This window comes from Podarcis melisellensis (assembly GCF_964234715.1).
Source record: "Podarcis melisellensis genome assembly, chromosome: 10".
In the NCBI taxonomy this organism is placed as follows: domain Eukaryota; kingdom Metazoa; phylum Chordata; class Lepidosauria; order Squamata; family Lacertidae; genus Podarcis; species Podarcis melisellensis.
This window is the reverse complement of record NC_138542.1, coordinates 53,106,991-53,131,877: the sequence shown is the minus strand read 5'-3', so window position 1 is coordinate 53,131,877 and position 24,887 is coordinate 53,106,991. Positions and strand designations below refer to the sequence as shown.

Genomic DNA, 24,887 nt, shown 5'->3' with positions numbered 1-24,887 from the left:
TACTAATTGACAATTTTTTACATTTACAAAATAAAGGTATTTTGAAAGAGTTCGTATATACTTATCGTTTTTCCTGTGTTTCTTTGTGGTGCTATTTTATCCTATGGCAGAGGCAGCCCATCTTCATCACAACTCTCCCCAAACTCGCATGGATATCTTTTTATTGTAGCCCTACAGAGCACCTTTGACCGATGGCAGTACTTTCTCCTACTGGAAACATCTTCCGTGGCCCCAATCCAACTCTAGCAGCATAAAGTTATATGTAATTAGTTGCACCAGAATGAACATCCAAGTGAAAACAATGAAGTATGAATGGGTCGCCTTTACATTAGGATGACAATCTACTGTACTCCCAACACCCACTAATCCAGAGATATCAACATGCCAAAAGCAGCTTCTGTATACGGCTCTCTGGATAGGAGCATGTATATCATTCTCCCTTTCTAGGCAAGCTCCTAGTTTCTCTTTCCAGTCCCCCAAAATAACATCTTTTCAAGAAAAGTTATTTACTGGATTGCCCATAAACTAACGGCTTCCATACTTTATCCTGGTTAATGCCAACCAACCACCACTCTTTGCTACTCATCTTTCTTCAAATATTATTTTCTCTCTACAGCCCTATTTGCAAAAATGTGATTCACATCCTGTATGCAGCATATCTATTGATGCCAAATGAACATTAAGTGGTGTTGTCCTGCTGTTGGGCAACTTACGGAACACAGAAACAGAGATCTTAAAAAGCAAAAACAGCACCACAAACTCAGGAGCCTTCCTAACTCCAGTCGTTTTAATTCACTTAAAAGACAGATGCATTGCAAGAAAAGGATCGGTGCAAATGATACCAGACAGTATCCACTCGAATCTCACAATACTGAAATGCTTTACAGCTATAAGCTAGAGAGCATGTCAACTAGAGTTTCAACAGTGTCTTGAGGAACTCAACGCAAGACCAGCAAAACACATTCACTGCTTAAAAACTGAGCCGTTTAAAAAACCAATCCCAGTATTAATCAGTTATTCAACCAGTTAAGCCCCTCAATGGGCTTAAGTTAAATGATGCATCCAGCCAACTCTATCCACCAAGCTATAACAGCTAAACTTCAGGAGTCGGTTGGGAAAGGGCAGGATTTCAGAGGAACAGCTAGGAGTTTGTAGTGATCTCCCGATTGTTCCTTAGCTTCCGCATGCCCAAACTATTGCAGCCAGATTAAAGCCACCTTTGTTGATATAGCACATGTATATATGCAATGGCGAGTTTCCAAAACTTTTCCAATACTGATTTCCCCAGGTTGCTTATGATGAAGGCTGTCATGCAGATAAACTAAGGGGGCACTGTTTCAGGAAAGGGAAATCCTAGTGAGCACATTTTGTTATAGCATGGAGTTGAGACCCCCCAGGGTCATCTAGTCCAACCCCCTGCAATGCGGGAATCTCAGCTAAAGTACCCATGACAGATGGCCATCCAATCTCTGCTTAAAAGCCTCCAAGGAAGGAGAAACTACAATGTCCCAAGGGAGAACTGGAATCAACACTGCTAAAATAAAAGGGCAGAAAAGTCATAGGAGAGTAAGCTGCGGCATTTGGCTTGCTGATGGAAAACAGCAGTCGTTGCCTAGAGTCATAAAGTATTACTGACCCAATCCACACAAAATATTCCACTGTTGGGAATGAAAATAAATGACACTCACAAGCTGCACTAATGATATCAAGCTTCAAGGTGCATACTGCAGGGGGCGGGGCAGGTAGAAATGGAGGCAGTGGTCTCTGGACTGCGTAGTAAGTCATTACACAACCATTTCAAGAGGTTTCACATAAGACTTGTCGCACTTCACTAACATAGGTAAAGGGACCCCTGGTCGGTAGATCCAGTCGCGGGCGACTCTGGGGCTGCGGTGCTCATCTCGCTTTACTGGCCGAGGGAGCCGGCGTACAGCTTCCAGGTCATGTGGCCAGCATGACTAAGTCACTTCTGGCGAACCAGAGCAGCGCACGGAAATGGCGTTTACCTTCCCGCTGGAGTGGTACCTATTTATCTACTTGCACTGGCGTGCTTTTAAACTGCTAGGTTGGCAGGAGCTGGGACAGAGCAACGGGAGCTCACCCCGTCGCGGGGATTTGAACTGCTGACCTTCTGATCGGCAAGCTCAAGAGGCTCAGTGGTTTAACCCACAGCGCCACCCGCCTCCCTCTCACTAACATAGTCTTAATCAATTAAAGCTTGTATGATTAATCAATCAAATCTTATGCTCACAAATAAAATAATAGCCGTGGTGAAGGAAGAATTGCTTTGAGACCATCTCAAAGAAGTCATTCCCTCCTGTGAAAGAGAAAGTAGGTCTTTTCTAACGAGGTGCTTACCACCCACAGATGTGTCAGGAACTTACATTAAAACAATTATGGTTTGGTGTTTGTGTTTTTTTAAAAAAAGGCTGCCCAAATTAACCAGGAACACTTTTAAAATATCTGTAACTCAATAAGTAAAATACCACATTCCTAATATAAAATGTCTGCGGAAAGCAGCCCGCAAGACAGATAAGCAATGTTATACGCTCCAAAGTAAAGCTCCTCCTAATTTCTGTATTCTATGAGGTATTCGGGATAGATCTGGTGCTTCTCAAAAATGACAAAGATGGATGGATTCTGGGTGCTATTCACACAACTGTCATAGAAGACCGAGTTCTGGCTGTCTTTGGCAGGAGGGCGGAGGTAGGAAGACACACCATTCGTAAACTCCCCAACCAACACTCTGGCCAGAAACATGGTCTTGACAGAAGAATTGCTTTTGGTGTAGTTATCAGAATACGAAGCATCTCTTGCAAAGTAGCTTCCTGTAAAGGGGAGAGGGAGTGGAAAGAGACAAAAAAGAAACAGCGCAGAGTAAGGCTACTGCCTATTAGTTCAAGGTGGTACAGCAGATGCAACATTAGCAAATCATCCAATAGAAGCTTTACTGTAAGGCCAAAAAGTAGAATGTTCTTCAAGTTTTCTCACATCAGCTGCCCATCTAGGCTGCTCACTGTTCTGCCTCTAAGACAGCAATCTAAAGCACACTTCCTTATAAGTCTCACCGTTCTTTGCAAACCACCCTTTCCCACCCTTAAATGATAAGCAATCCACTTTTCCTTCTGCACGATAGTTTTAACAGAATGAAGTTACCTTTGCCATAGGCTGTGCCGTGGACGCCGCAGATCCTCCAATCAAAGTTCTGCTGGCAGATAGCATCAATGTGGTCTTTTTTGGTCCCGTGAAATAACTGTCTTTCATCCACATCATTTCCCCCATTTGCCTTCTTCATTTGTTCTTTCTGCCTACAAAGAAGCAAATATCTCAAAGTTCCCTAATGCAGAAACACCCAGGATCTGACAAGAGAGAGCACTGCTTTAGCATAAGCTTCATCCACCCAGGGCTCAAGATTTGCCAATGCAGCCCTGCTCCAGATAGCATCAATGGTGCATCTTTTCTGTAGTGCCCCCATCTGTTCAGAACTCCATCTTCTCAGTGAATGAAAACTTGTGTTTTCTACTTTGCGTCTTCAGCAGTTAAGCTCTGATGTTTTGCTCTGTCTTGCTTTTTTGCCTACTGGTCCTTAGATTTTACACATTATTTATTATTATGATTATTTATTGCAAACCACTATGGAAGCCTTTGTAGATCCAAGCAGTCTATACATACAGTAAGGCTGCAACCCTGGTACCACTAACTTCATTCAACAGGAATAAGCCCCACTGAATTCAACAGGACTTACTTCTGAGTATGGATGGTTGGGACTGCACTGTAAATAAGCAAGTAAATCACACATTTCTTAAGTCATCATCAGATGTTTTGGTGCAAGAGGCTAAACATTCATAACTAATACAGGAGCTTTGTATAAGGCTGCCTGTTCCTTTCCAACTGCCCAACTCAGCCACGCTAATGTGATTTTGCACAATTCAACAGTGTTTTGAGCTCAGATCCAATAACTAAATGCCTGCATGGTGCCCGTCAGAAGTTGTTTTCGAGTATCTTAAGATCACTTTCTTCCACCTCAAGTCTAAAGGGATGTGCTTGGATTAAGAAATAATCAAGAGAGCAACTCTCCTGTATTCTGACATGGCGCCAGATAGCATTATAAATGTCGCCAATCAGGATATGTAGAAAACATAGTGGCCACTTATGAGAGGCACATATATATTCCTATAACAATGTGAACCCAGTTCCAAAACTGAGAAGCAGTCACTTGGATCAGATTATCAAAACTGGTTTCATATACAGAGCAAAAATGACAAAACTCTGAGGAAAAGAAACAGCAACATAATTTTCTACTTTCAGTTTTGCTTCCTGTTTCTGCAAAAGAAACAGAACTGAAATCTACACACAAACAAGTCAGGGTCTTTGTGGAGCAAAAGAACAGGCACAAACACTGTGCCGTGGTGGCGAAGCAGCCTCCCAACTTCCAAAATGCACCACGGTCAGGTTCAAAGCTTCTGATGGGAAGTTCTGTGCAAAATCGACCGCCTGGATACTTGCACATCTGCAGTATCTCAGAGACCTCAGAGGGGGCTGGTTGGATATGTGTATGTTTTCCCCAAGGGGGAAACAAAAAGGAGGGAGGATAGATGTGGAAACGGCAAGGAAAAAGAAGACTTGGAACTGCCCACATCCCTGCCCCTCCTCAACACCATGGTCCTGGATCTATCCCAAGCTTAAAGGTAAAGGGAACCCTGACCATTAGGTCCAGTCGTGACCAACTCTGGTCATCTCACTTTATTGGCCAAGGGAGCCGTCGTACAGCTTCCGGGTCATGTGGCCAGCATGACTAAGCCACTTCTGGTGAACCAGAGCAGCGCACGGAAACGCCGTTTACCTTCCCACTGGAGCGGTACCTATTTATCTACTTGCACTGACGTGCTTTCGAACTGCTAGGTTGGCAGGAGCAGGGACTGAGCAAGGGGAGCTAACCCCGTTGTGGGGATTCGAACCGCTGACCTTCTGATCGGCAAGCCCTAGGCTCTGTGGTTTAACCCACAGCGCCACCTGCATCCCATCCCAAGCTTAGACGCTTGCAATAAATTTAGGCATGGATGTCCTATCACCTTCTTACTTGGCCCAAACACCAAAATATCCCTGCATTGCAGGAGGTTGGACTAGGTGGCGCCCGTGGTCCCTTCCAACTCCACAGTTCTCTGATTCTATGAACACTGCCTGGGTATTTAAACACTGAGGAACACAACAGGACTTCAATCCAGCATTCGGGAATGTTTTCGGATCTCCGCTACGCAGCAGTAAATCTGGGCTTTGGAAAAGTAAAGAGAAACCCAGTTACATAACACCAGAGCAATGAATTTGCACTTACCACCGATATACTTCCCACAGAGCCAAATTCTGGATTCTTTTGACGCTCATAATCAATGCATTTGGCATCGTGCGCTGAAAATTAACCTGGACATTTCTGTACTCCTTGGAAGATGGGAGAAGGGTGATCAGCTGCAAGGCAAAAGGTACAAAGATGCTTCATGAAAACGGCAGCAAGAGTAACTCATGTAACAAAGGTAATTCCAAATGTGCATAAAGAAGATGTGGAGTAGCAGGCCAGAGGTGCAGGGCCCCTCAATATTGATGGCGGGGGGAGAAGGAGAGATAGGTTTTTGACCAGACACTTAAAGGACAATCTCTTGGATCATCCTCATCTCTGGGGCAAAGTGTAAGATTGCTGATGCTGAATCGTTCTTAAAATATGACCTATTTTGTTATTCTTTAATCTTTATCTGTTGGTTCAGGAGTATAGAAGGTATCAGGCTTGAGAAAAGTATTCCTTGTAAACACAGTTATTCAGCAACAGGATGTTACTAGATATGGAACACAGATATAAGCCCTGCTATCCTACAGTAGGCTTTTAGCTACCTTTCTGAATGGCAAGGCACAGAGTTCTCATCTACACTCACCCTAATTCTTTGGTGCAGTGGCTTCCTGAATGGGAGAAGTCAGGGAACCCTTATCAAGTCAGGGAGCCCTTCAAAGACAGTATTTAATGCTGTATCCTTGCATCTCCACAAACCATTTGGCTAATGCATCTCGCCTTTCTCCTGACTTTTGGGAGACTGGCAAAACATTTATATTCTTTGAAGGGGTAAAAAACTGCTAACATTGCTCCCCAATGTTCCATTTTACTGGTTTTGTTCTTGAATTTTACTGGATAGGTTAGATATCACTTTATGGAAGCCATGAGGGATAAAAAGGAAAGCTACGAAGGAGGGAAATAGATAATAATGCACATCTCTCATCCTATCACCCTGCCAAAATACAAATAATGGTTCTGCAATAATCAGACTAAACTAATCTGAAAAGATGTGAGTAAAAGCAAATAGTTCTGGAGCATAGAATCAGCCAAGGAGAATGCTAAAGCTGCCCTTTTCCTTTGGCAGACGTTAAGCATCATCTTGCAGTGCCTGGACACAATGTCAGTAGGGAAGATGTCATATTGGGTATTGAGGCATTACAGGGACAGCCTGACCCCACACACTTCAGAGTATCCTACCTTATATCCAAGTTCTGGCAAGGCTGACTGGTCCCAGTGAGCTGGAATGTGCGCATTGTCTCCTGTTGACTGCTTGGCCCCACTTTGCAATGGGAAGAGATCAAGCAATTAAGAATTAATGCTTACATATAATATTAAGCTGCCGGGGGAACACACACCTGCTGAATATGTGGCGAAGTGAACACATTCAAGTTTTGAATATTGCCTTAAAATCAAGTGTAAAGACACCAATTAAATTAAGGAGGGATTAAAGCTCCTGTTCAGCAAAACACCCATGCCAGAATCATAACCTTTCCATCTACAGTACTAATCAGGAGGTTAAAACCCTGATCAGTAAGTCAAGTTTCCTAGGAAGTCGGTTTGAAAAGCAAGTGATGAGAGCTGGGTCAGCCCTAAAGGCACATTCCTGCCATGGATACGAAGTTCTCCACACCTCTTTTCCTTCCAGAATCCTTTATTTATTTATGTTTATATCCCACCTTTCATCAAAGGAGCTCAATGTAGCTTACAGAGCTCCCCTCCTCCCCATTTTATGCTCACAGCAACCCTGTGAATTAGGGTAGGCTGAGAGTGAGTGACTGGCCCAAGGTCACTCAGTGAGCATCGTTACTGTATAGGGATTTGAACCCTGGTCTCGCAGATCCTAGCCCGACACTACACTGGCTTGCTTTAGAGGACAGGCTCTTGCCCAGGAGCCTCTAGCTGCAGTCCTCTCACTTAAAATAAAGGTTCACAACAGGGGAAAATAACAACAACCTAGAAGAAAAAATACTGAGATTGGCTGGTTCCCTCAACTATTGCAAAACGCTCTTTAGGTGTTTTAGGATTTCCTTTCATTCAAATGTCCTGTCCCAGTGCACTTTGTTCTCTATTGTTGAACTCAAAACTCTGGAACACCCACAGTGGCCAGGCCTTATTACAGGTTGTGGCGACAATGGGAAAGGCAGACAGCAAGCATTAAATGCTTCCTTCTTTCATGAAATCCTCACTGATGTCCTTTGTAGTGCATAATCTCTATACAGTACAGACTTTGGTCACCAACCTTTTCTTCTTCTTCTCTACTTCCTTTACAGACACAAACTTCGGTCGTCTTCGAACACTTCGTTCTGTCAGGTAACGCAGGTTTTTCTGTTTCATGGCTGGGGAGAAGAGGGAAGCCAAAGAAATATTTAACAGTGCTTACATACAAAAGAGGGACACGGGTGGCGCTGTGGGTTAAACCACAGAGCCTAGGGCTTGCTGATCAGAAGGTTGGCGGTTCGAATCCCTGCGATGGGGTGAGCTCCCGTTGCTCGGTCCCTGCTCCTGCCAACCTAGCAGTTTGAAAGCACATCAAAGTGCAAGTAAATAGCTCTGACGGGAAGGTAAACGGCGTTTCCGTGCTCTGGTTCGCCAGAAGAGGCTTAGTCATGCTGGCCACATGACCCGGAAGCTGTACGCCGCCTCCCTCGGCCAATAAAGCGAGATGAGAGCCGCAACCCCAGAGTCGTCCACGACTGTACCTAATGGTCAGGGGTCCCTTTACCTTTACATACAGAAGAACATTTATTCCATTTGAAAACGTATTCTGCTGCCAAAGTCATTTATACTCCCTCTTAAAAGAGATCTGAATACCACTGGTTCAAATTTATAACCTAAAACTGAGAAGAGCCAGAAAACCTCTAGAGAACATTCCTTCCTTCAAAATCTTTTAGAATATAATCTGCAGGAAACTTCATCGCTGGCTGATGAAGCAGAGGTGAAACCAATTAATATGGGGCAAAATTGCAAGAAGGCCTATTTGGCTTCTGAAACTCCTGATTTAGAAGATAGATCTCCATGCAAGGTTCATTCTATACCTGTACCACAGAAGCCATCTAAACACCTAGAAAAGACCACCGCTGTCCAATAAACAGAATAATCCCTCCGGTTGAGCAGAAGGCTTTTTATTCTATCTTGGCTTAACAAAATATGAATTACTCTTCTGGCTATGCATGCAGCCCCTTCTCCTCTCTCTTTGAAATGAACCAAGGAACAACTGACTATAGTCCAAACCGGGAAACAATGGTTACCAACTTCAGAACAAGCAAGGATATCAAGCCATGGCTTGGAAGAAGTCCACCTGATTTTGTTTGCTCACCTAAGTAAAGGGCTGCATGCAGAGACACAAGGCTCATTCATATCTTGGCTTATTAGGCGGAAATATGTTCATCTGAATGTGGCCATTGTGTGGCCTTAGTTCAATGGTAGAGCGCATATGCTTTGCATGCAGAAGGTTCCAGCATCTACAGTAAAAAAAAGATACTAGATAGCATGGCTAGGAAGGACCTCTGCTATGGAGAACTTTTTAAGTATACATTACCAGGCTAGAGGGATCAATGGTCTAGCTCAGTATACGGCAGCACCAGGTGGACTTCTGGCGCTGGGGTGGAAAACCTGATCAAACCAGTGGGCCAGATCCTTATCTCCCCTACCTCCCATGGGCCAAATATGACAAGAGGTTACACACCTGTCAAATCACCTGATGTCACAATGACATCATGCAATGTTTCATGGGATTTGGGACTCACGAAGAGCCCTGTGCAGGGCTGATCAGCAGACTTGGAAGTCACCACCTATCAACTAATGGGTAGTGATTTCAAGCCGGTTTTCTTTATGGGTAGAGCTTCCCCCAGCAGCAGGGAAGAGAATTCTGTCGACATCAGGGCTTAAAGAAAGGGTTTGGAATGCACTTCAAAGTCTTCCAAAGAACTAGACATCTGCATGGATACGATGCATGACGTGGATCCAGCTGTTTCTCTACCTGCTGCACACCTGACATCACATTTGACAGGTGTGCAAATATCCAGAGTGTGGGGTCAGGTGGCATAACTGTGAGGAATTATAAAATATGCATCAAGCCATTGTGTCCACGATGAATGCATTGTGTTGACTGGGTTTAATTTATTGACAATAATTTCTGATCAAATCCCACAACCCTGTGCATCTCTGGCCATTTCCTCTACTGCCCATCTCTCTTGCTTGACAAGTCATGTATGCAGCCCAGTTGCTTCCAGTTGCTTCCCCAGACAGGCATCCTGGGCCATAAAGATAGTGGGCAAGTTTCTTTGATGTAGCTTTTCTGATATGTTAATCTTAGGGGCAGGAAACTGAAGGTGATATTATCATCTGAAGGTGATAATGATCGCTGTCTTCCTGGCCATCCTTCTTATCATGTATATTGCTTGTTTATCACCTCCGGGGTTGCCAAATGCACTCCTTTGTAGTTCTGTTTTGTTTACCCCAAAAATTAGTTTTGGTAGTTTAACTTTGTCCCCACATGGGGTTTGTTGAAATGCTCAGAAGAAATCTGATTGGTTCTTACGAACACTCTGTAAAAAGTTCTTTTGTGAATAAAACGACCTGGGCCAGGGGGTGGACAGAGACTATTATACGCACCCTTCCCAGAGTCTTGCTGGTTCAGGCCTTTGTGTGCATTCTTATTAATCAGAGTTCAATCCTTCCTTTACTTTGAGAACGCCTGACAGGTGGGCAAAACTGGGACCCATGCCAAGCCAAATCTGGCCCAAAAAGTGTTCCTTGCCCCTGTTCCAGCAGATTATATTTAAGCACACCTCAGTTGATTCAATGAGACCTACCTTTGAAATCAAGCTCGTATTTGTGTTTTCCAGCTGAAAACGTGAGTGTTGGAGACGCTTCAGACTGATAGGCTTTTTCCAAGTCAAAGCAGGACACTGTGGCGGCAGAGTGATCAACATCCTAGCAGCAGAGAAGAAATCACATCCCTTTTTAAAAATAGAAAGCCAAGAGGAAACCTTACAATCTACAGGGGTCTAAAGCGTGAGATATACTGGACTGTACAAAAAAATATTCGCCCTTTATAAGCAAGCATGCACGGGCTGGATTTGCAACAATTGCTCAGAACATTAGAGAGGCAAGGAATGACTAGAAAGCAAGACAGTGTTTCTCCATTAAGTGGAATAGATTTTCAAAGTTCAGCCAAATCAGGTAGTCGAAAGGCACAAAATCCACAGTCAGAAGTTGTTACTTAAAAGCCAGAGAAACTAAAAAAGATCAGTGGCAACACCAGCATGAAGGCTCTTGGTTATTTTTGTTTAGTACCGTTCCTGCTTTATTTGTTGCACTTAAAAAAAATGTGCTTCCTATTTTGTTTTGGGAACAGCAATACTGAAGGACTGGGCAGAAATGTTCCAAACAAATAAATCTGACCCACAGGTGTGGTCTTAAACAGAGTTCTGATCTACTTCAAGGAACACTACGCAGAAAAATGTTCCAGCAGGTTGTGAAGCAAGACAATTGCTGAGAGAGGGATGCCAACTAGATTTCAAGCTTGTCTATCTGCACCACTTTACAATGCTCAAAAAGGGTCACCACAATACGACTTGCTTCAGCGCAGCATGATCCCATGTTACTTACTTCCTTTCCATATTCATTCCACACCCCATATTCATCCTTCCAGTACCAGATCCAATCAGTTGTGAGAATATAGTGAGGCGCCATGGTCACAGAAGATGCAGTGGAGAGCCGTCTAATTTTGGCAGTGCCACAAGTCATACTGGAGAAAACGATGTCTGCAGCGCTGTTGTAGTAAATTCTGTGCACAATTGGGTTTTTTTGGGGGGGTGTTAGAGTCCACTTGAAAGATTTCCAAAGAACTAAATATTCTTTACTACTAATAATGTTGAGATCTGCTACTTTCTGCAAGCCAGCATGATTTTTTTAATTATTCCACCCTTAACCAAGAATAATTTCATTGTTAAAAGCATTTAAAGCAGTGACGCTGTGCTGCAAATTCTCCCTTTTTCGTGAAGAAGTTTCCAGGAGGCTGGTGTGCTTCTCCCCAAAACTCCCTGAAGCTTAGATTGTTTTTCACAGATGAACTGTCCCAGTTGGCTCCTGCTGCAGCACTATTCTTTTTTTCCCATCCCCAGACTAGCTTTCTTCCTAACAATAGTGACTAGTTAATTTTGACTAGCTCCATGAAGTTCTGTAATGATGTTGCCGTGAGAATCCCGGGAACTGTAGTTTGTTAAGGGTGCTGGGAATTGTAGCTCTGTGCAGATGAATATACAGTTCTTAGGATTCTTCGGGGGAAGGCATGTGCTTCAGATGTGTGTTGAACATGTTTTTAATGTAGGGTGTGGATCTGCCCTCGCTTTCAGTGGGATATTATTCACAGTTAAAATCAGATCATATCCCAAGTGTTAAAAAAGCATGCGGATGCCACAACTGCAAGTCCCATTCTGCCATCTTGAGACCTAGAACCCTCCCTTTCAACCTCAAGATGGCGAAAAAAAACTTACATGAATCTAAGATGACTTCTAAGACTGCACAAATATACTTTTAAAAGAGCTCAAACACACACACAATGCATTTTGGTTCTTTTCCCCACATGAAGCCTAAGCCGATTTCAAATGTTTCCCCACCAGCTTAAATCAAGGCTCTGTGCACTACAAAAGCAGTTAAGCCATTAAAAAGACAAAATAAAACATTCAAGTAGTAATCCACCAGCAGAGTTAATTACTAAGGAAAATATAAACAAACAGCAAAGAGACCTGTATCACTAAAATTCAGAGCCAAACTAGAACGCATTATTAATGTATCTATACCTGTCAACAATAGGGTCACAGTAGGCCTGTTCAATTTTCTCCATATCCTTCAGATCTTCCCACTGGGTCCCATTAAGTATTTGCCATCTGTATGGCAAATGGAAGTGATCTCGAATACACTTATCTAGACAAATAAAACCAAGTTGTGTTAAAACCCTTGGTCATCTACCCATGGGCTTTACAGAAGAAACACTGAGGGGCTGGTGCTAAACACACAGGATGTGAAGCGAACCACAAATGCTTGCAAGGAGAAAGCTGGGACAAGGCGTTCAGAATTTTCCATTTAACCAGTTGTCTCCATCCAGTTGAGGAGAGGGAAGCCTGCAAATCCAAGGCTCACTTAGGATTGATTAATCTACATTCATACTAAACATTCAAATACAACCAAGACATTTGTCATGTAAAGTTACTACGTTCATATGGTGTACTCAAGCACTCAAGGTGGTTTGCAATTTAAAATAATGGATTGCAAACCAAGAGACATGACACAAAAGGGAAAAGGAACTGCAAGGGAAGAGGAAGGTAAGCACCTATCATCTGGATCTTGTTCATGGCATGGAATGTAGGACAGGACACCCAAAACTGGCCTACAGGTTATATTATGCACAGGTAAAAGCATTTGGATTTTAGGACCACTAGGAACATGCCATCTCCAGATGGACCAAGGGGGAGGACAGGTTTATACTCCCCCATTGCTACACACAAGCCAGATATTGCTACACACGAGCCAGGCTGAAGATGTTGTTTAAACCAGTTACATAACAACTGCGTGGAATGGCTGGAGCAGTTCTGGGAGAGGGTCTTGCTGACTCACCTTCCAAAGCTGCCAGGTGCAATGGTTGCTGATGGCATGATAGTCCAGATGTAGCCCTGCCAGTATAAAGGTATTAATACTTCCCTGTCTCTATTAGAATTGATTCTCCTGATGCCTGCTGAGAATTCAGCCTGCCTACTTTGCAGTGAGTCATATGGGCATCTTAGTCACCTTGAAGTTAATCTAACAGCCAGCCATTTACAATATGGTGCTGAAGTGCAGAAACTTAATGCTACTGTAGGAGTAACAGAAGAGCAGCACATTTTTATTTAAAGTTGGTTTGAGAGAGGGAATTTTTTTTGAAACTTTTGTTTTTAAACAAATAAAAATACAAGAACCATTAAACATCCAGCAGTACATCTAATGACCTCTAAGCCACTGTTTCCCAAACTTGGGTCTCCAGCTGTTTTTTTGGACTACAGTTCCCAGCATCCCTAGCTAGCAGGACCAATTGCAAGGATGATGGGAACTGTAGTCCAAAAACACAGCTGGAGACCCAAGTTTGGGAAACACTGCTCTAGACATAAATTTACACATTCAACATTCAAACATTTTACTTAATGTAACCTGTCTACTGAGAATATTGAACAGTTGGTATAACAAGGTCTTAATTTGGGCCATTAACATAGAGGTTTGGGGTTTTAAGCCCCAAAAGTAAACTAGTAAGTTTAGTAAACACTTAATAAATCAACACGGTAGAAAACAGAATAGCAAGGATGCTTAAATATTTGCAAAAAATACCTTCCCATCACAAATAGATGGGGGACCTCTTCCACCAAGCAGGTCCGATCTTTGTCTCCAGCCACTCTGTGGGTCAACAATGACAAGTGAGTGGGGCCACCTATACGTCAATCATCTGACATCATGGGGTAACACACTGGCAAAGCAGCATCCGGAAATACTATACTCTCTGATGAAGGGTTTCATTCATCTTGCTCTCTGCCAGGGCCTGCTTCACAGGCAATATGTTTGCAACCAGCACCCAGCAGGACTGAGGCTTTCCTTCCCAGCCAGTATATGATGTCACACATTGACATCAGAGGATTTAAATGATGACATGGTTGGAGGAGAAATGGCCTCATGGGCCAAACTGGACTCCCTTGGTGGGCCAATATTGGCTTGTGGGCCAGAGATTCCCCACCCCTGGCATAAGGGGAATTATTATTGCATATAGTCCACGTCAGGCAATTTAAGAGACACCACTCAATTCATATGCTCAAGTACAGAATAAAGTAAAGGGATCTTCTTCAAAGTACATCTGTTGCAGGCAGGGGCAAGTAAAAGAGAGAGGCTAGCAAACTAGCCAACATTATTTTTCAAGTGGCTCAAGGCGAAATAAATAACAATTTCTTAGGGAATGATGCCAATAGGTCATTTTTGCAAAGTTTGAAAGTGCAAGGGGGGATGGACAGTGATACATACGCACACATGCAAAAGAAAAGCTTGATAGAATCCAACTCAGGTTTTATTTCACTTACCTTGAAAGCTACAACTTTTCCTAATGTGGTATAAGCATATAAAATCTGAATCTTCGCTGCTGTTTGTGGTTGATGGTACCCGACCGCTGCTCAATTTTCTTTCTGAGAAAGCAGGAAAACACAGACTCTAGCTCAGTGTTTCGCAACCTGAGGATTGCACCTGGTAATTGGACTACAAAGCCCGTGCAAGTGGGTTGCAGGCTTTATAAGTAAACCCAAAATTATTCCATGTAATCTTCAACTGGTATGATGAATATTCTTCTAACATTTTGCTTAGCATATTCTTAGCATCATTACATATCTTTAGGTGCCAGGTGAAAACATTTCTGTATAACCAGCTGATGAACATTGTATGGCTTTTTTAATGTGTTTGTGGGAAGGGGGTTATTGGTTTGTTTTTATTTTATTATGTATTTTGGATTTTCTTTTTGTATTTTTATGTTGTGAACCACCCTGAGATTTTCAGATGAAGAGGTATACAAATTTAATAAATAAACATCTTGACTGCTCTGGGTTCCTGAGTACTTTGAGATCTGAAAACCCAGTTAGAGTTGTCTTCCTCAAGTCAGTGCTTAAATAATAGTCATTCCTACTAGATATTTTAAATGTGGCAGTTGTTCATACTGTGCACAACCTTTACAACTTAAACAATGCATTCAATTCTGTAGATGGCAGGTTTTTATCGAAAAGCTCCACTACTGGCCAATCAGTTAATGTTAAACATCTTATTATGTCCTTGTCCTTTAACGTATATAGGACAAACTAGAAGAGACTAGCATCAAAGCAAAATCTCTGCACACATCATGGAAGCCCATTTAATTAATGCAAGCCTACTCCTGAGGAGTTAGAAAGATTTTTTTTGTTACAGAACAAGTACACGGGTCTTTGTACAAAGGGCAAGATCCCCATGTAACATTACGTAAATGTGAGGCATACCGGGTTTCTACGTTTGAACTCTGTAAATCCTAACGGACTCAACAGTAAGTCTGACCAATCTGCATTCTTGTAACATCTGTTTCCAATTACTAATAATTAGTCACAGGAGGTAGCAGGTTCACAGCTATTACAAATTATGTTTCATGAAAGTAGTGGTTATGCTGTTTTAGCCCTGGGAAGAGTGGAAGAATGTAATGGGTGGAATTTCCTATTTGCATCCTTTATAAGGGTATTTCTTGCATATTTTGAAAAAGTATATGATATATAACGTTAGGTCATGTTGACAATGAAGAACTCATGATGAAAGCAGCTGCTCTGGTTAATGAGCTTTTATCAGTCAGAGGTGCATTTAAAGAAGCTGGTTACAGCCCACAAAGAAGTTTTGTTGTTAAAACTCTTCCCAAGGACTCTAGATTACTTTTATGTGAAAAAGACCAATTAGCTGAAACAGACCAGTGTTCTGTCTCCAACTATTATGCCATATTTCTTTTACTCATTTTATTGTTTATTCTTCCTGTACAACTCAGCTTCCTATGTTCACAATTCCAAACTGCTGGCCAACTTAATAATTGGTCACATGGCCCCACTATTTTATCTGAAAGGTTCTCTTCTCCTTTCTTAGAAGGCAAGCCAAGATAGCTCTTAAAACTCACAGGGCAGTAGCTACAGACCCTGCCTCCCCATCTCCTTCACTGGGCAAAAGATTATCAATATATTTACAGCATTGCTATATTGATCTGGTTGGGGAAACCCAGTCAGATGCGCAGGGTATAAATAATAAAATTATTATAATTATAATTATTAACCTTCTGTTCCTGACGTTCACAGTGAGTAGCAGCTACTGTACTAGTAATATTGGGGATTTCTATAGTGTTATAAAAGAGAATGAAGCACTCTACCTCTGCTAGTTGATGCTGTTGAGCTATTTTTGATGTCATATGCATTCCTGTAGATCAAGGGAATTTTGGTGATCGTGGCGTGGCTCATTCCTCGCTTCTCCAGCTTCTCGTAACACTCTGAGTTAGTAATGTCATGTGAGCGCTTACAGGTACTCCCAAACCTGCACTCTCCTTGGAGGTAGTACTGACAAATGTGGAGTTTGACACAGATCTTCTTAAAGGTGCAAGATCCATAGGGTCCGTCCCCTTTGTTATAGTATGGACATATCTAACAACAAAAAGGAGGAGAAGAAGAAAAAATCAAGACACATAAATTCATTTAAAGCAAATAGACTAGAGTAAGATGTAAACACAGGAGTAGCAATGCCTGAATGTTTTCAAGGAGCAAGAGCAACGTGAATGTGGTCCTGTAACAAAATCAGAGCTCCATTCTATTCATATCTGTTTTCTGTCTTGTCACAGCACTCGCTGAACGTGCTCAGTCCTTATTGGCCTGATTCGGAGTGTCTCCTCCCTTTCCTGTCTCTTCATTCTATACTTCCTCCCATTTGGCTGTCAGTCTCCACATCCCAACTTAGTCAGCCAACATTCCATGCCAATGAGTTATAATAGGCTGTCTGCCCCCCGCCCAAAGGTTTTTTGCATAACTGGAAACCTTGGGGATAACCTCAAGTCTGCTCATACCTTTTTCTTGTGCATGGGTGGTGCTGTTTTGGCTACATGAGCTCAAGCGTTAGAAGCTATGACTTAGTATTAGGAATGACCAATTCTCAAAATCTGTGGAGAAAAGCTTTTGAGCAATAAGTAACTTGGCTTTCTTGGACTCCTCCTTTCTGTGTCTAGAATCAGCAGTCATGGGGGCTGCCATGTGTGTCATTACCAACCTATCGTACTGGCCCAGTATGTTAAGAATTACAAATCTAGTTGCCAACATGGTGACTTTTCAGTTGTGTCAGTATTACTCAGCCCAGTGTTCTAAAATTCCCCCAGGCACCACCTGGAGATCTCTGGACGCCAGATTGGCAATGGACATCTCCACCTGGCTGGCCTCTCCAGCTTTCTTCCGGCGTATAAGACAACTGGGCGTATAAGACGACCCCCCAACTTTTCTAGTTAAAATATAGAGTTTGAGATATACTCGTCATATAAGACTACCCCTCTTCCAACGCACACTAAATAAAAATTTTAAAAACCAGTCTCCAGTCCGGCTTGGAAATCCGCTCCACTTCCCAGTGGCTGGGGGCTTCTGGTGCCAATTTTCAAGTGTATTTCTGCTTCATCTAGAGAGCTTGGTGTCCTCTGATTTAATTTGCTGTTGTTTTATCCTTTGGTGGGGAGTTGCTGCAGGAGATGCTGCTGTAGCCGGCGTATAAGACAACCCCCGCTTTTTGTTAAGATTTTCCTGGGTTAAAAAGTAGTCTTATACGCCAGAAAATGCAGTATTTTCCACTTTTTTTCTCCAGGGAGCACATGGTTCACCCCTCTCCTCAGTTAATCCCTACAACAACCCTGTGAGATAGATTAAGAGGCTGCGACTGGCCCAAAGTCACCCAGTGAGCCTCATGACCGAGTGGGGATTTCAACCCTGATCTCCCAGGTCCTAGTCCAACACTCTAACCCAGGGGTGGGCAACCTAAGGCCCGTGGGCCAGATGCATCCCAACTGCCTTCTTAATCCGGCTCGCGGACGGTCTGGGAATCAGCGTATTTTTACATGAGTAGAATGTGTCCTTTTATTTAAAATGCATCTTTGGGTTATGTGTGGAGCCTGCCTGGTGTTTTTACATGAGCAGAATGTGTGCTTTTATTTAAAATGCATCTCTGGGTTATTTGTGGGGCATAGGAATTTGTCCATTTCCCCCAAAAAATATAGTCAGGCCACCACATGGTCTGAGGGATGGTGGACCCGCTCACGGCTGAAAAAGTTTGCTGACCCTTGCTCTAACCATTACACCACACTGGCTTCCTAGGGGACATCTGCTATGGGGCAGATATATAAATTAAGTAGGTATATAGATATGGGGAAGGCAAAATGTCACTTAGAGAAGAATCTAAAATATCTTCATTGAAGCTTGAATTTGTTTTATTTGATGTTTTAATGTGTTGTATACTGCTTTGATAATAACAAATTTCATGGTAAAAAAGGGTGCCTGGACGTTCCATTGCAACGATCATAACCTAGGTTTAAGGTGCCATTTGGCAATTAGCTTATATATCTGTTTCAAACACTGCGTACGCCCTAAGAGGAAGCAAGCTGCAAAGTTTTATCCCTTGCTGCCAGGCAAAATTAGATAACTTTCATTACTAACTCACTTGAATAAACAGTAATATTCAAACACAACAGATGTTCTGTAACAGAATACTTGTTACTAGAAATGTGAAGTCTTGGAAAGGGTGGATTAAATTTTTCTCCAACCCAGGGGTTTTGGGGGGGGGGGCTGGAGGCTTCACATCTCTATTACCAGGGCTTTTTTTCCAGTCAGAACTCAGTTGTGACACCTCTCAGGTGGGCACCATTGCCACTCTAAGAGAACAAGGGAGGTGTTCATGGTGAGTTCCACCACCACTTTTTCTAGAAAAATAGCACTGTATTACTAAAATGAAACAAGGGCCCTCTGGCTTACCCCCAAGATGATTTCTCCTCTACTTTTGAGCAAATGTGAAGCAGAGATGACACGCCACAGGTGCCAATCTTTGCCTTCCATTCCAACTTACTTATTTTATTTCGCCCTCAGAACAATGACAACACACCTGAAAACACTGCAGTTTGCACCAAAATCTACATTGGATTACAAGAGCAGCACCTTTTAGCCAGCACCCTGTCTTGGACTAAACAGCCAGTGAGATTTCAAGAAAGTTCACAAGGCAAAATGGCAACTGACACCAGCTCCAGGTACACCAATCATGGCCACTTCATTCCCAGCTATTGCTGCTAAGAAGTAAGCACTTGTAGACCCATTTCCTCCAAATATTCATGGCAAAGCCCATCATAGCATCCTGTGGCAATTAATACATCTTATATAGAGTCTGACCATTGGTCCTTCTCATGACGTACTGCCTAGCAACTCTCCAGGATTTCAGACAGGAAACATTCCCAGACATACCTGAAGCTGCTGGGGATCAAACATGGGACCTTCTGTATAAAATGCTGATGCTCTACCACTGAGCGACAGCTGTTCCCTTACCATCATTTCATTATTAAACATACACTTCCAATGACTCTTAACTACTTCTCATTATGAGAAATCCAGCTACACCAAGGCCCTTGAGCTTTTTTTATTTATATTTATATAAATAATTTTTTTATATAAACTTTTTTATTTACAGTGGTACCTCGGGTTACATACGCTTCAGGTTACAGAATCCGCTAACCCAGAAATAGTACCTCGGGTTAAGAACTTTGCTTCAGGATGAGAACAGAAATTGTGCTCCAGTGGCGCGGCGGCAGCAGGAGGCCCCATTAGCTAAAGTGGTGCTTTAGGTTAAGAACGGACCTCCAGAACAAATTAAATTCTTAACCCGAGGTACCACTGTACTATATTTTTATTTTCCACTCATAATTTCAATATGGTTTTTCAAGGCAACCCAGCAATCGCCTTTACTACTGGTGCTTGAACTCAAGGTACAGTGGTGCCTTGCAAGACGAAATTAATTCGTTCTGCAAGTTTTTTCTTCTTGCGAGTTTTTCGTCTTGCGAAGCACGGTTTCCCATAGGAATGCATTGAAAATCAATTAATGCGTTCCTATGGAGACCGCTTGCCAGGCTGGCGGTGCGGAGAAGGGCTTTGCTCCCCACCCCAAGCCTTCAGGACAGGTACGGGAACAGAGGGGAAGGCGCGCAGCGTTTCTCCTCTGTTCCCGGGGCTTGCGGTGGAAGGAGGGTTTTTCCTCCCCACACCAACATTCAGAACAGCATTCTGAAAGTTGGCGGTGGGAAGGAAAACCCTCCTCCCACCGCAAGTCTTCAGGACAGCCATGCGAAGGCTGGCGGGGGGAGCAGGTCTCTCCGCCCCACCGCCAGCCTTCGGAGGAGGTCCGAGAGATTTCCCTATGGGCTTTCGTCTTGCGAAGGAAGCCCATAGGGAAATTCATTTTGCGAAGCGCCTCCAAAACGGAAAACCCTTTCGTCTAGCGGGTTTTCCGTCTTGCGAGGCGTTCGTCTTGCGGGGCACCACTGTATTATAATCTTAAATCTGCCCTAATTTTTTTTCTTCTTGTACATTTCCTCGAGACGCTGTTGGGCAGAAATGTATAGTAATAAAATAAACCACCTAAAAATGAACAAAAGAGAACCAGCCATAATAGCAGAGATCAACTAAATTCAATTTAAGGCCACTGAATGCCCTAATGAACAAAAATCCTGTTCTGACAGTGGCCAACCACATGCCATTGAAGTGCCAAACAGGTGCAAGGAAGCAACTGTGAAGACTTCTCCACTGTATTCCACCACTCTGAAGTGGAGAACATCTCCAGCACATCAGAAGTATCATAAGCTGCAGAACTAACTTAAGTAACAACAAAGCCTTGTAAACAGCCAATTGCCTATACTGACAATCAGGCAGTGAAGATTTACCAAACATGCTCCTTCCATTTGGAACCAAAAATAACCAACGAAGTGCATTTGCACTAGTAATTTCTGAAGGACAGTGGTACCTCCGGTTACATACGCTTCAGGTTACAGACTCCGCTAACCCAGAAATAGTACCTCAGGTTAAGAACTTTGCTTCAGGATGAGAACAGAAATCGTGCTCCGGCGGTGCGGCAGCAGCGGGAGGCCCCATTAGCTAAAGTGGTGCTTCAGGTTAAGAACAGTTTCTGGAAAGAATTAAGTACTTAACCTGAGGTACCACTGTACTTGCAAGGCCGTAGTAACACACAACCAACTGACATATCCTACTCAAGAATGTGGGGGATGCATACACATACAAATCATTAAAGAGGGATTTCATCACATTCTTGCAATGCTTTAGGCAGGGCATATTGTAACCTTTTCCTTATCTCTCTAAGCCAAGCAAAAAGCACATTCCTTGCACCAGGAAAAGAAACACATTGAACTCAAATCACAACATGCTGGTTAGTTTTGCTCACACATTATAATGGCTATCTCAAGTTTACAATAGCTGCTAGAACACCACAGCTACATGGTTTAATCACTTTCATTTAAAATAAATTAACGGAAGTACAAGCTGGAGTTCTCTAATCAGGTTCCTGAAGGGTCCAAAGGTCCAGATATCTGGTATGCTCACTGGTTGTTTAGATTCATTAAAAGTATCATCGTTCATGAGTGAAAGTCCTCACCTCAGGTAAGAGTGAAGAATCATTCTGAAGCAGAAGCTGACACAATTCATCATCCTTTAAGCTTTCGAGCCCATGCTCTTTTAGGACAGGGAGGTTATGGGGTGAATGAAAGTCATGGATGAACTTGCATGGCTTCCTGTAAATTTCGAAAACATTAAACATGCTTGTAATTGCATTCTGCTTTTACCATCAAAGATGAACTAAAGCTGCATGTTGTTCATAGCCAAAGGTAATCAAGCAACCCAATTCTATGCAGATTTACTTGGAATATCAATGTGTTTATTGGGGCTTACTCCCAGGTAAGTACATATAGGACTACAGTTTCAGCAATCTTTGTCCAACAGCATTTTGGATAATATATATATATATATTAATTTATATACAGCTTAATTGCTGGAACCTCTAAATGGGTTTCCACAGAACATAAAATATACATCAAAATTTTAAAAGTTGTAAGTTAAAAACAGGTTGAAGGTAAAACTACGGGTTCTGTTTTTTAAAGCCCAATTTATCAAGTTTCATCATCTTGAATTACCCTAAATTCGAGAGATGCCTGAAAAAGGAGAAGTGCATGATTAGGACAGGACAAATGAATGGAGAAAGCAAGCAGTGTCACATGAGTTCAAGCAAAATGAAGTGGACTGTCTCACAAAGGCTTATATAATTTTAAAAGGTTATTTTTTTAAGACATTGTAAGGCTGTTGTTTTTGCTGCAACAGACTAACATGGAAAATGAGTTCACATTATGTTTTAAGATCTCCTGAGCAAGGAGGTAAAACCATAGCGAAAAAGAAAGATAGATGGTGGTAGTTTTAGCAGCCACAAACAACTCATGAACTCCGAAGTTGCAATTTCCTTTACAGCACTATGTATTAGTATTTGTATACAGCTTAGGTCCAAACTATCTGAAGGACTGCATTCCCTTATAGGAACCTGCTAGGGTTTTGAGGTTTTTCCCCTACGTTTTCAGTAGTTCTCATTTTTATCTATCAGTTGCCTTGAGTCCCGTCTAGAGAAAAAGACATTAATAGTATGCAAACATGATGTACTGTAAAACTAATGGCAGCAATAATCACAAACTGTCCTTTGATTGGTCGTTTAAGTCTTTGGGAATTGGGCATTACAAAAGCAAGCTAAATACTTCCATTTAAAAATTAAAATGACAAAGACACCTTACCAAAGACCACCAAATTTAATTTTTATAGTGAAAAGCCTGAATGATTTGCATACTGGCAAAAAGAAGAAGATGGTTGGATAGTGTTTTTGAGGCTACCAGCATGAGTTTGACCAAACTGCGGGAGGCAGTAGAGGACAGAGGTGCCTGGCGTTCTCTGGTCCATGGGGTCACGAAGAGTCGGACACGACTAAACGACTAAACAACAACAACAACAAAAAGAAGAAAGCCAGTCTCTTTCAAAAGTTTGCTTTTGGTAAAAATATGTACACATATGGGTTGCCATATGTCCTCTTTTTACAGGACAAGTACTGGTGTTCCATAGTAAAAAATATGGTGTTCCATAGTAAAAAGTAAAAGTCGGCAAATGTGTCCTCTTTTTGGCTCTTCAAAATTATGCAACCCTCTACAGAAGATAAACTCAACTTATTTCCATTGCACATACTAACAGAATGCAAAAAAGGCAACTTTTAAAACCGTACGTACTTCCTTCCACGTCCACATAAACTACTGTATAGATTAGGACTTCGAACAATGGTAGCAAGAGAGGCTCCGCCCCACACTTAAAAGTCGGGGAAGATGGAGGAGTCTCGCCCCCCACAGCTCAAACATGCTCTCTTGAACAACAACTCGAGCTGCCCGCCCCGCCCCGATCCGGCTACTGGGCTTGGGATCGTCTACAAACCGGTTCAGCTTCTCCCGTCCACGCACCGCAATTCTTTTGCTACTCTTACGGCCCCGACCCTGGGCGCAAAGGTTTACCCGGAAGCAAGTCCAAACAGAGCTCATTCAATAGCAATCCTAGTATTTGAGGGCGTGGGGTCGCTGCCCCGCTTGCACGACCCCCTTCCTGGATAGTAACCCTCCCCTCCCCACAGACGGCAGTCCTAGACGACGCTCCCTATGGAGTAAAAAACAACCACCCCATTAACTCGAGGGGTGCGTCTTGCTTCCGAACAAACACGCCGGCGATTAAGTATCTGAGGTTTTGTTTTTTTAAAATATTTTAAGTACAAATTAGAAAACATACATATTTACAACAAATGAAAATAGAAAAGAAAAAGAAAATACATATAACCAAGGGAAAAAGTTAGAGAAGACTTTGTCTCTTTTCATATTTACAGTTATTTATACCTCTATAAAATGCTATTCACAATAAAGGAGTGAAATGAAAGATATCAGAAAAAAGGGGAAAAGAACAAAGAAAAATAAAGAAGGCGAAAAATTTTTAAAAGTAGATAAGTATTCACTATACATAGCCGTTTCCCATAGCCGATGAAGCATGGGGGGGGGGGTTGAAGGGGGTCTCCGCCGGCCTTACCTGCCGTCCAGGTTACGGCACCCGCCGCCCACGAAGTAGCGGCAGACGTGCAGCCGCCGGCAGCCGCCCTGGCACTTCCCGCTGCCGTGCTCCGGGCACAGCCGCGCCCCGGTGGTGGCCACCACGACCTGGGCATCTCCATCTTCTCCTCCTCCTCCTTCGGCCGCCGAGGGGGCCTCCTCCCGGGTCACCACCGTGAACTTGCGCGCGTCCTGGAACAGCGCGCCCAGGAGATCCGCGCTCACGCCGAGGGCCACGCGCCGGCACAGCTCGTCCTGGCGCAGGCAGCCCCCCGACGTGCACAGCTCCCGCAGGGCCAGGGAGGCCAGCCTCTGCGAAGTGTAGCGGTCCATGCTGGCTGGGGGTCAGCTTTTGCAGAAGGCCGGCGCTCCCGGCGAAGCTGCTGCTCCTCCTCCTCCTCCTCCGCTACTACTAGGAGCAGACCCGCCCGCTTCCCGCCTTCGCTAGACGACGACGACCACCGTCCCTTTCCCCACCTCTCCACTTCCGCCCCTGCCTCTCGTGATCTCTCTCCGGCCTGAGGGAAAAACGAAACCGAAAGCCATGAGTTGCTAGGGCGACGGAGCGAAGGAAGAGGCGCGGCTTGCTTATGTATCTAGCTCGGTGTTGTGTACACGGACTGGCAGCCGCTGGCTAGGGTGTCAAGCAAGAGGCGCGGTAATACAAGGATTGAACCCGGGATATTTTGCTCTCATGTGTGCTCTGTGTAGAATCATAGGACTGAAAAGTTGGAAGAAGTCCCCAAGGTTGGTTCAAACCCCTGCAATTTAGGAATCTCAACTAAAGCATCCAACCTCTGCTTAAAATCTTCAATGAAAGAAAGG

At 43.2% G+C, this 24,887-nt stretch overlaps 1 protein-coding gene across 1 annotated transcript; it reads right to left on the bottom strand.

Moving 5' to 3' along the window:
- Positions 1-765: 765 nt before the first annotated feature.
- LOC309379254 (protein mono-ADP-ribosyltransferase PARP12-like) lies at positions 766-24,540 on the bottom strand. Its single transcript, XM_081928267.1, has 12 exons — positions 24,043-24,540; positions 21,548-21,683; positions 16,251-16,518; positions 14,416-14,517; positions 12,124-12,247; positions 10,931-11,108; positions 10,132-10,252; positions 7,557-7,653; positions 6,515-6,596; positions 5,333-5,463; positions 3,157-3,308; positions 766-2,828 (listed from the first exon to the last, which is right to left on the bottom strand). Exons 1-12 carry the CDS (start codon positions 24,393-24,395, stop codon positions 2,569-2,571), a joined length of 2,004 nt encoding a protein of 667 aa, XP_081784393.1. The 5' UTR covers positions 24,396-24,540; the 3' UTR covers positions 766-2,568.
- Between the last annotated feature and the right edge of the window lie 347 nt (positions 24,541-24,887).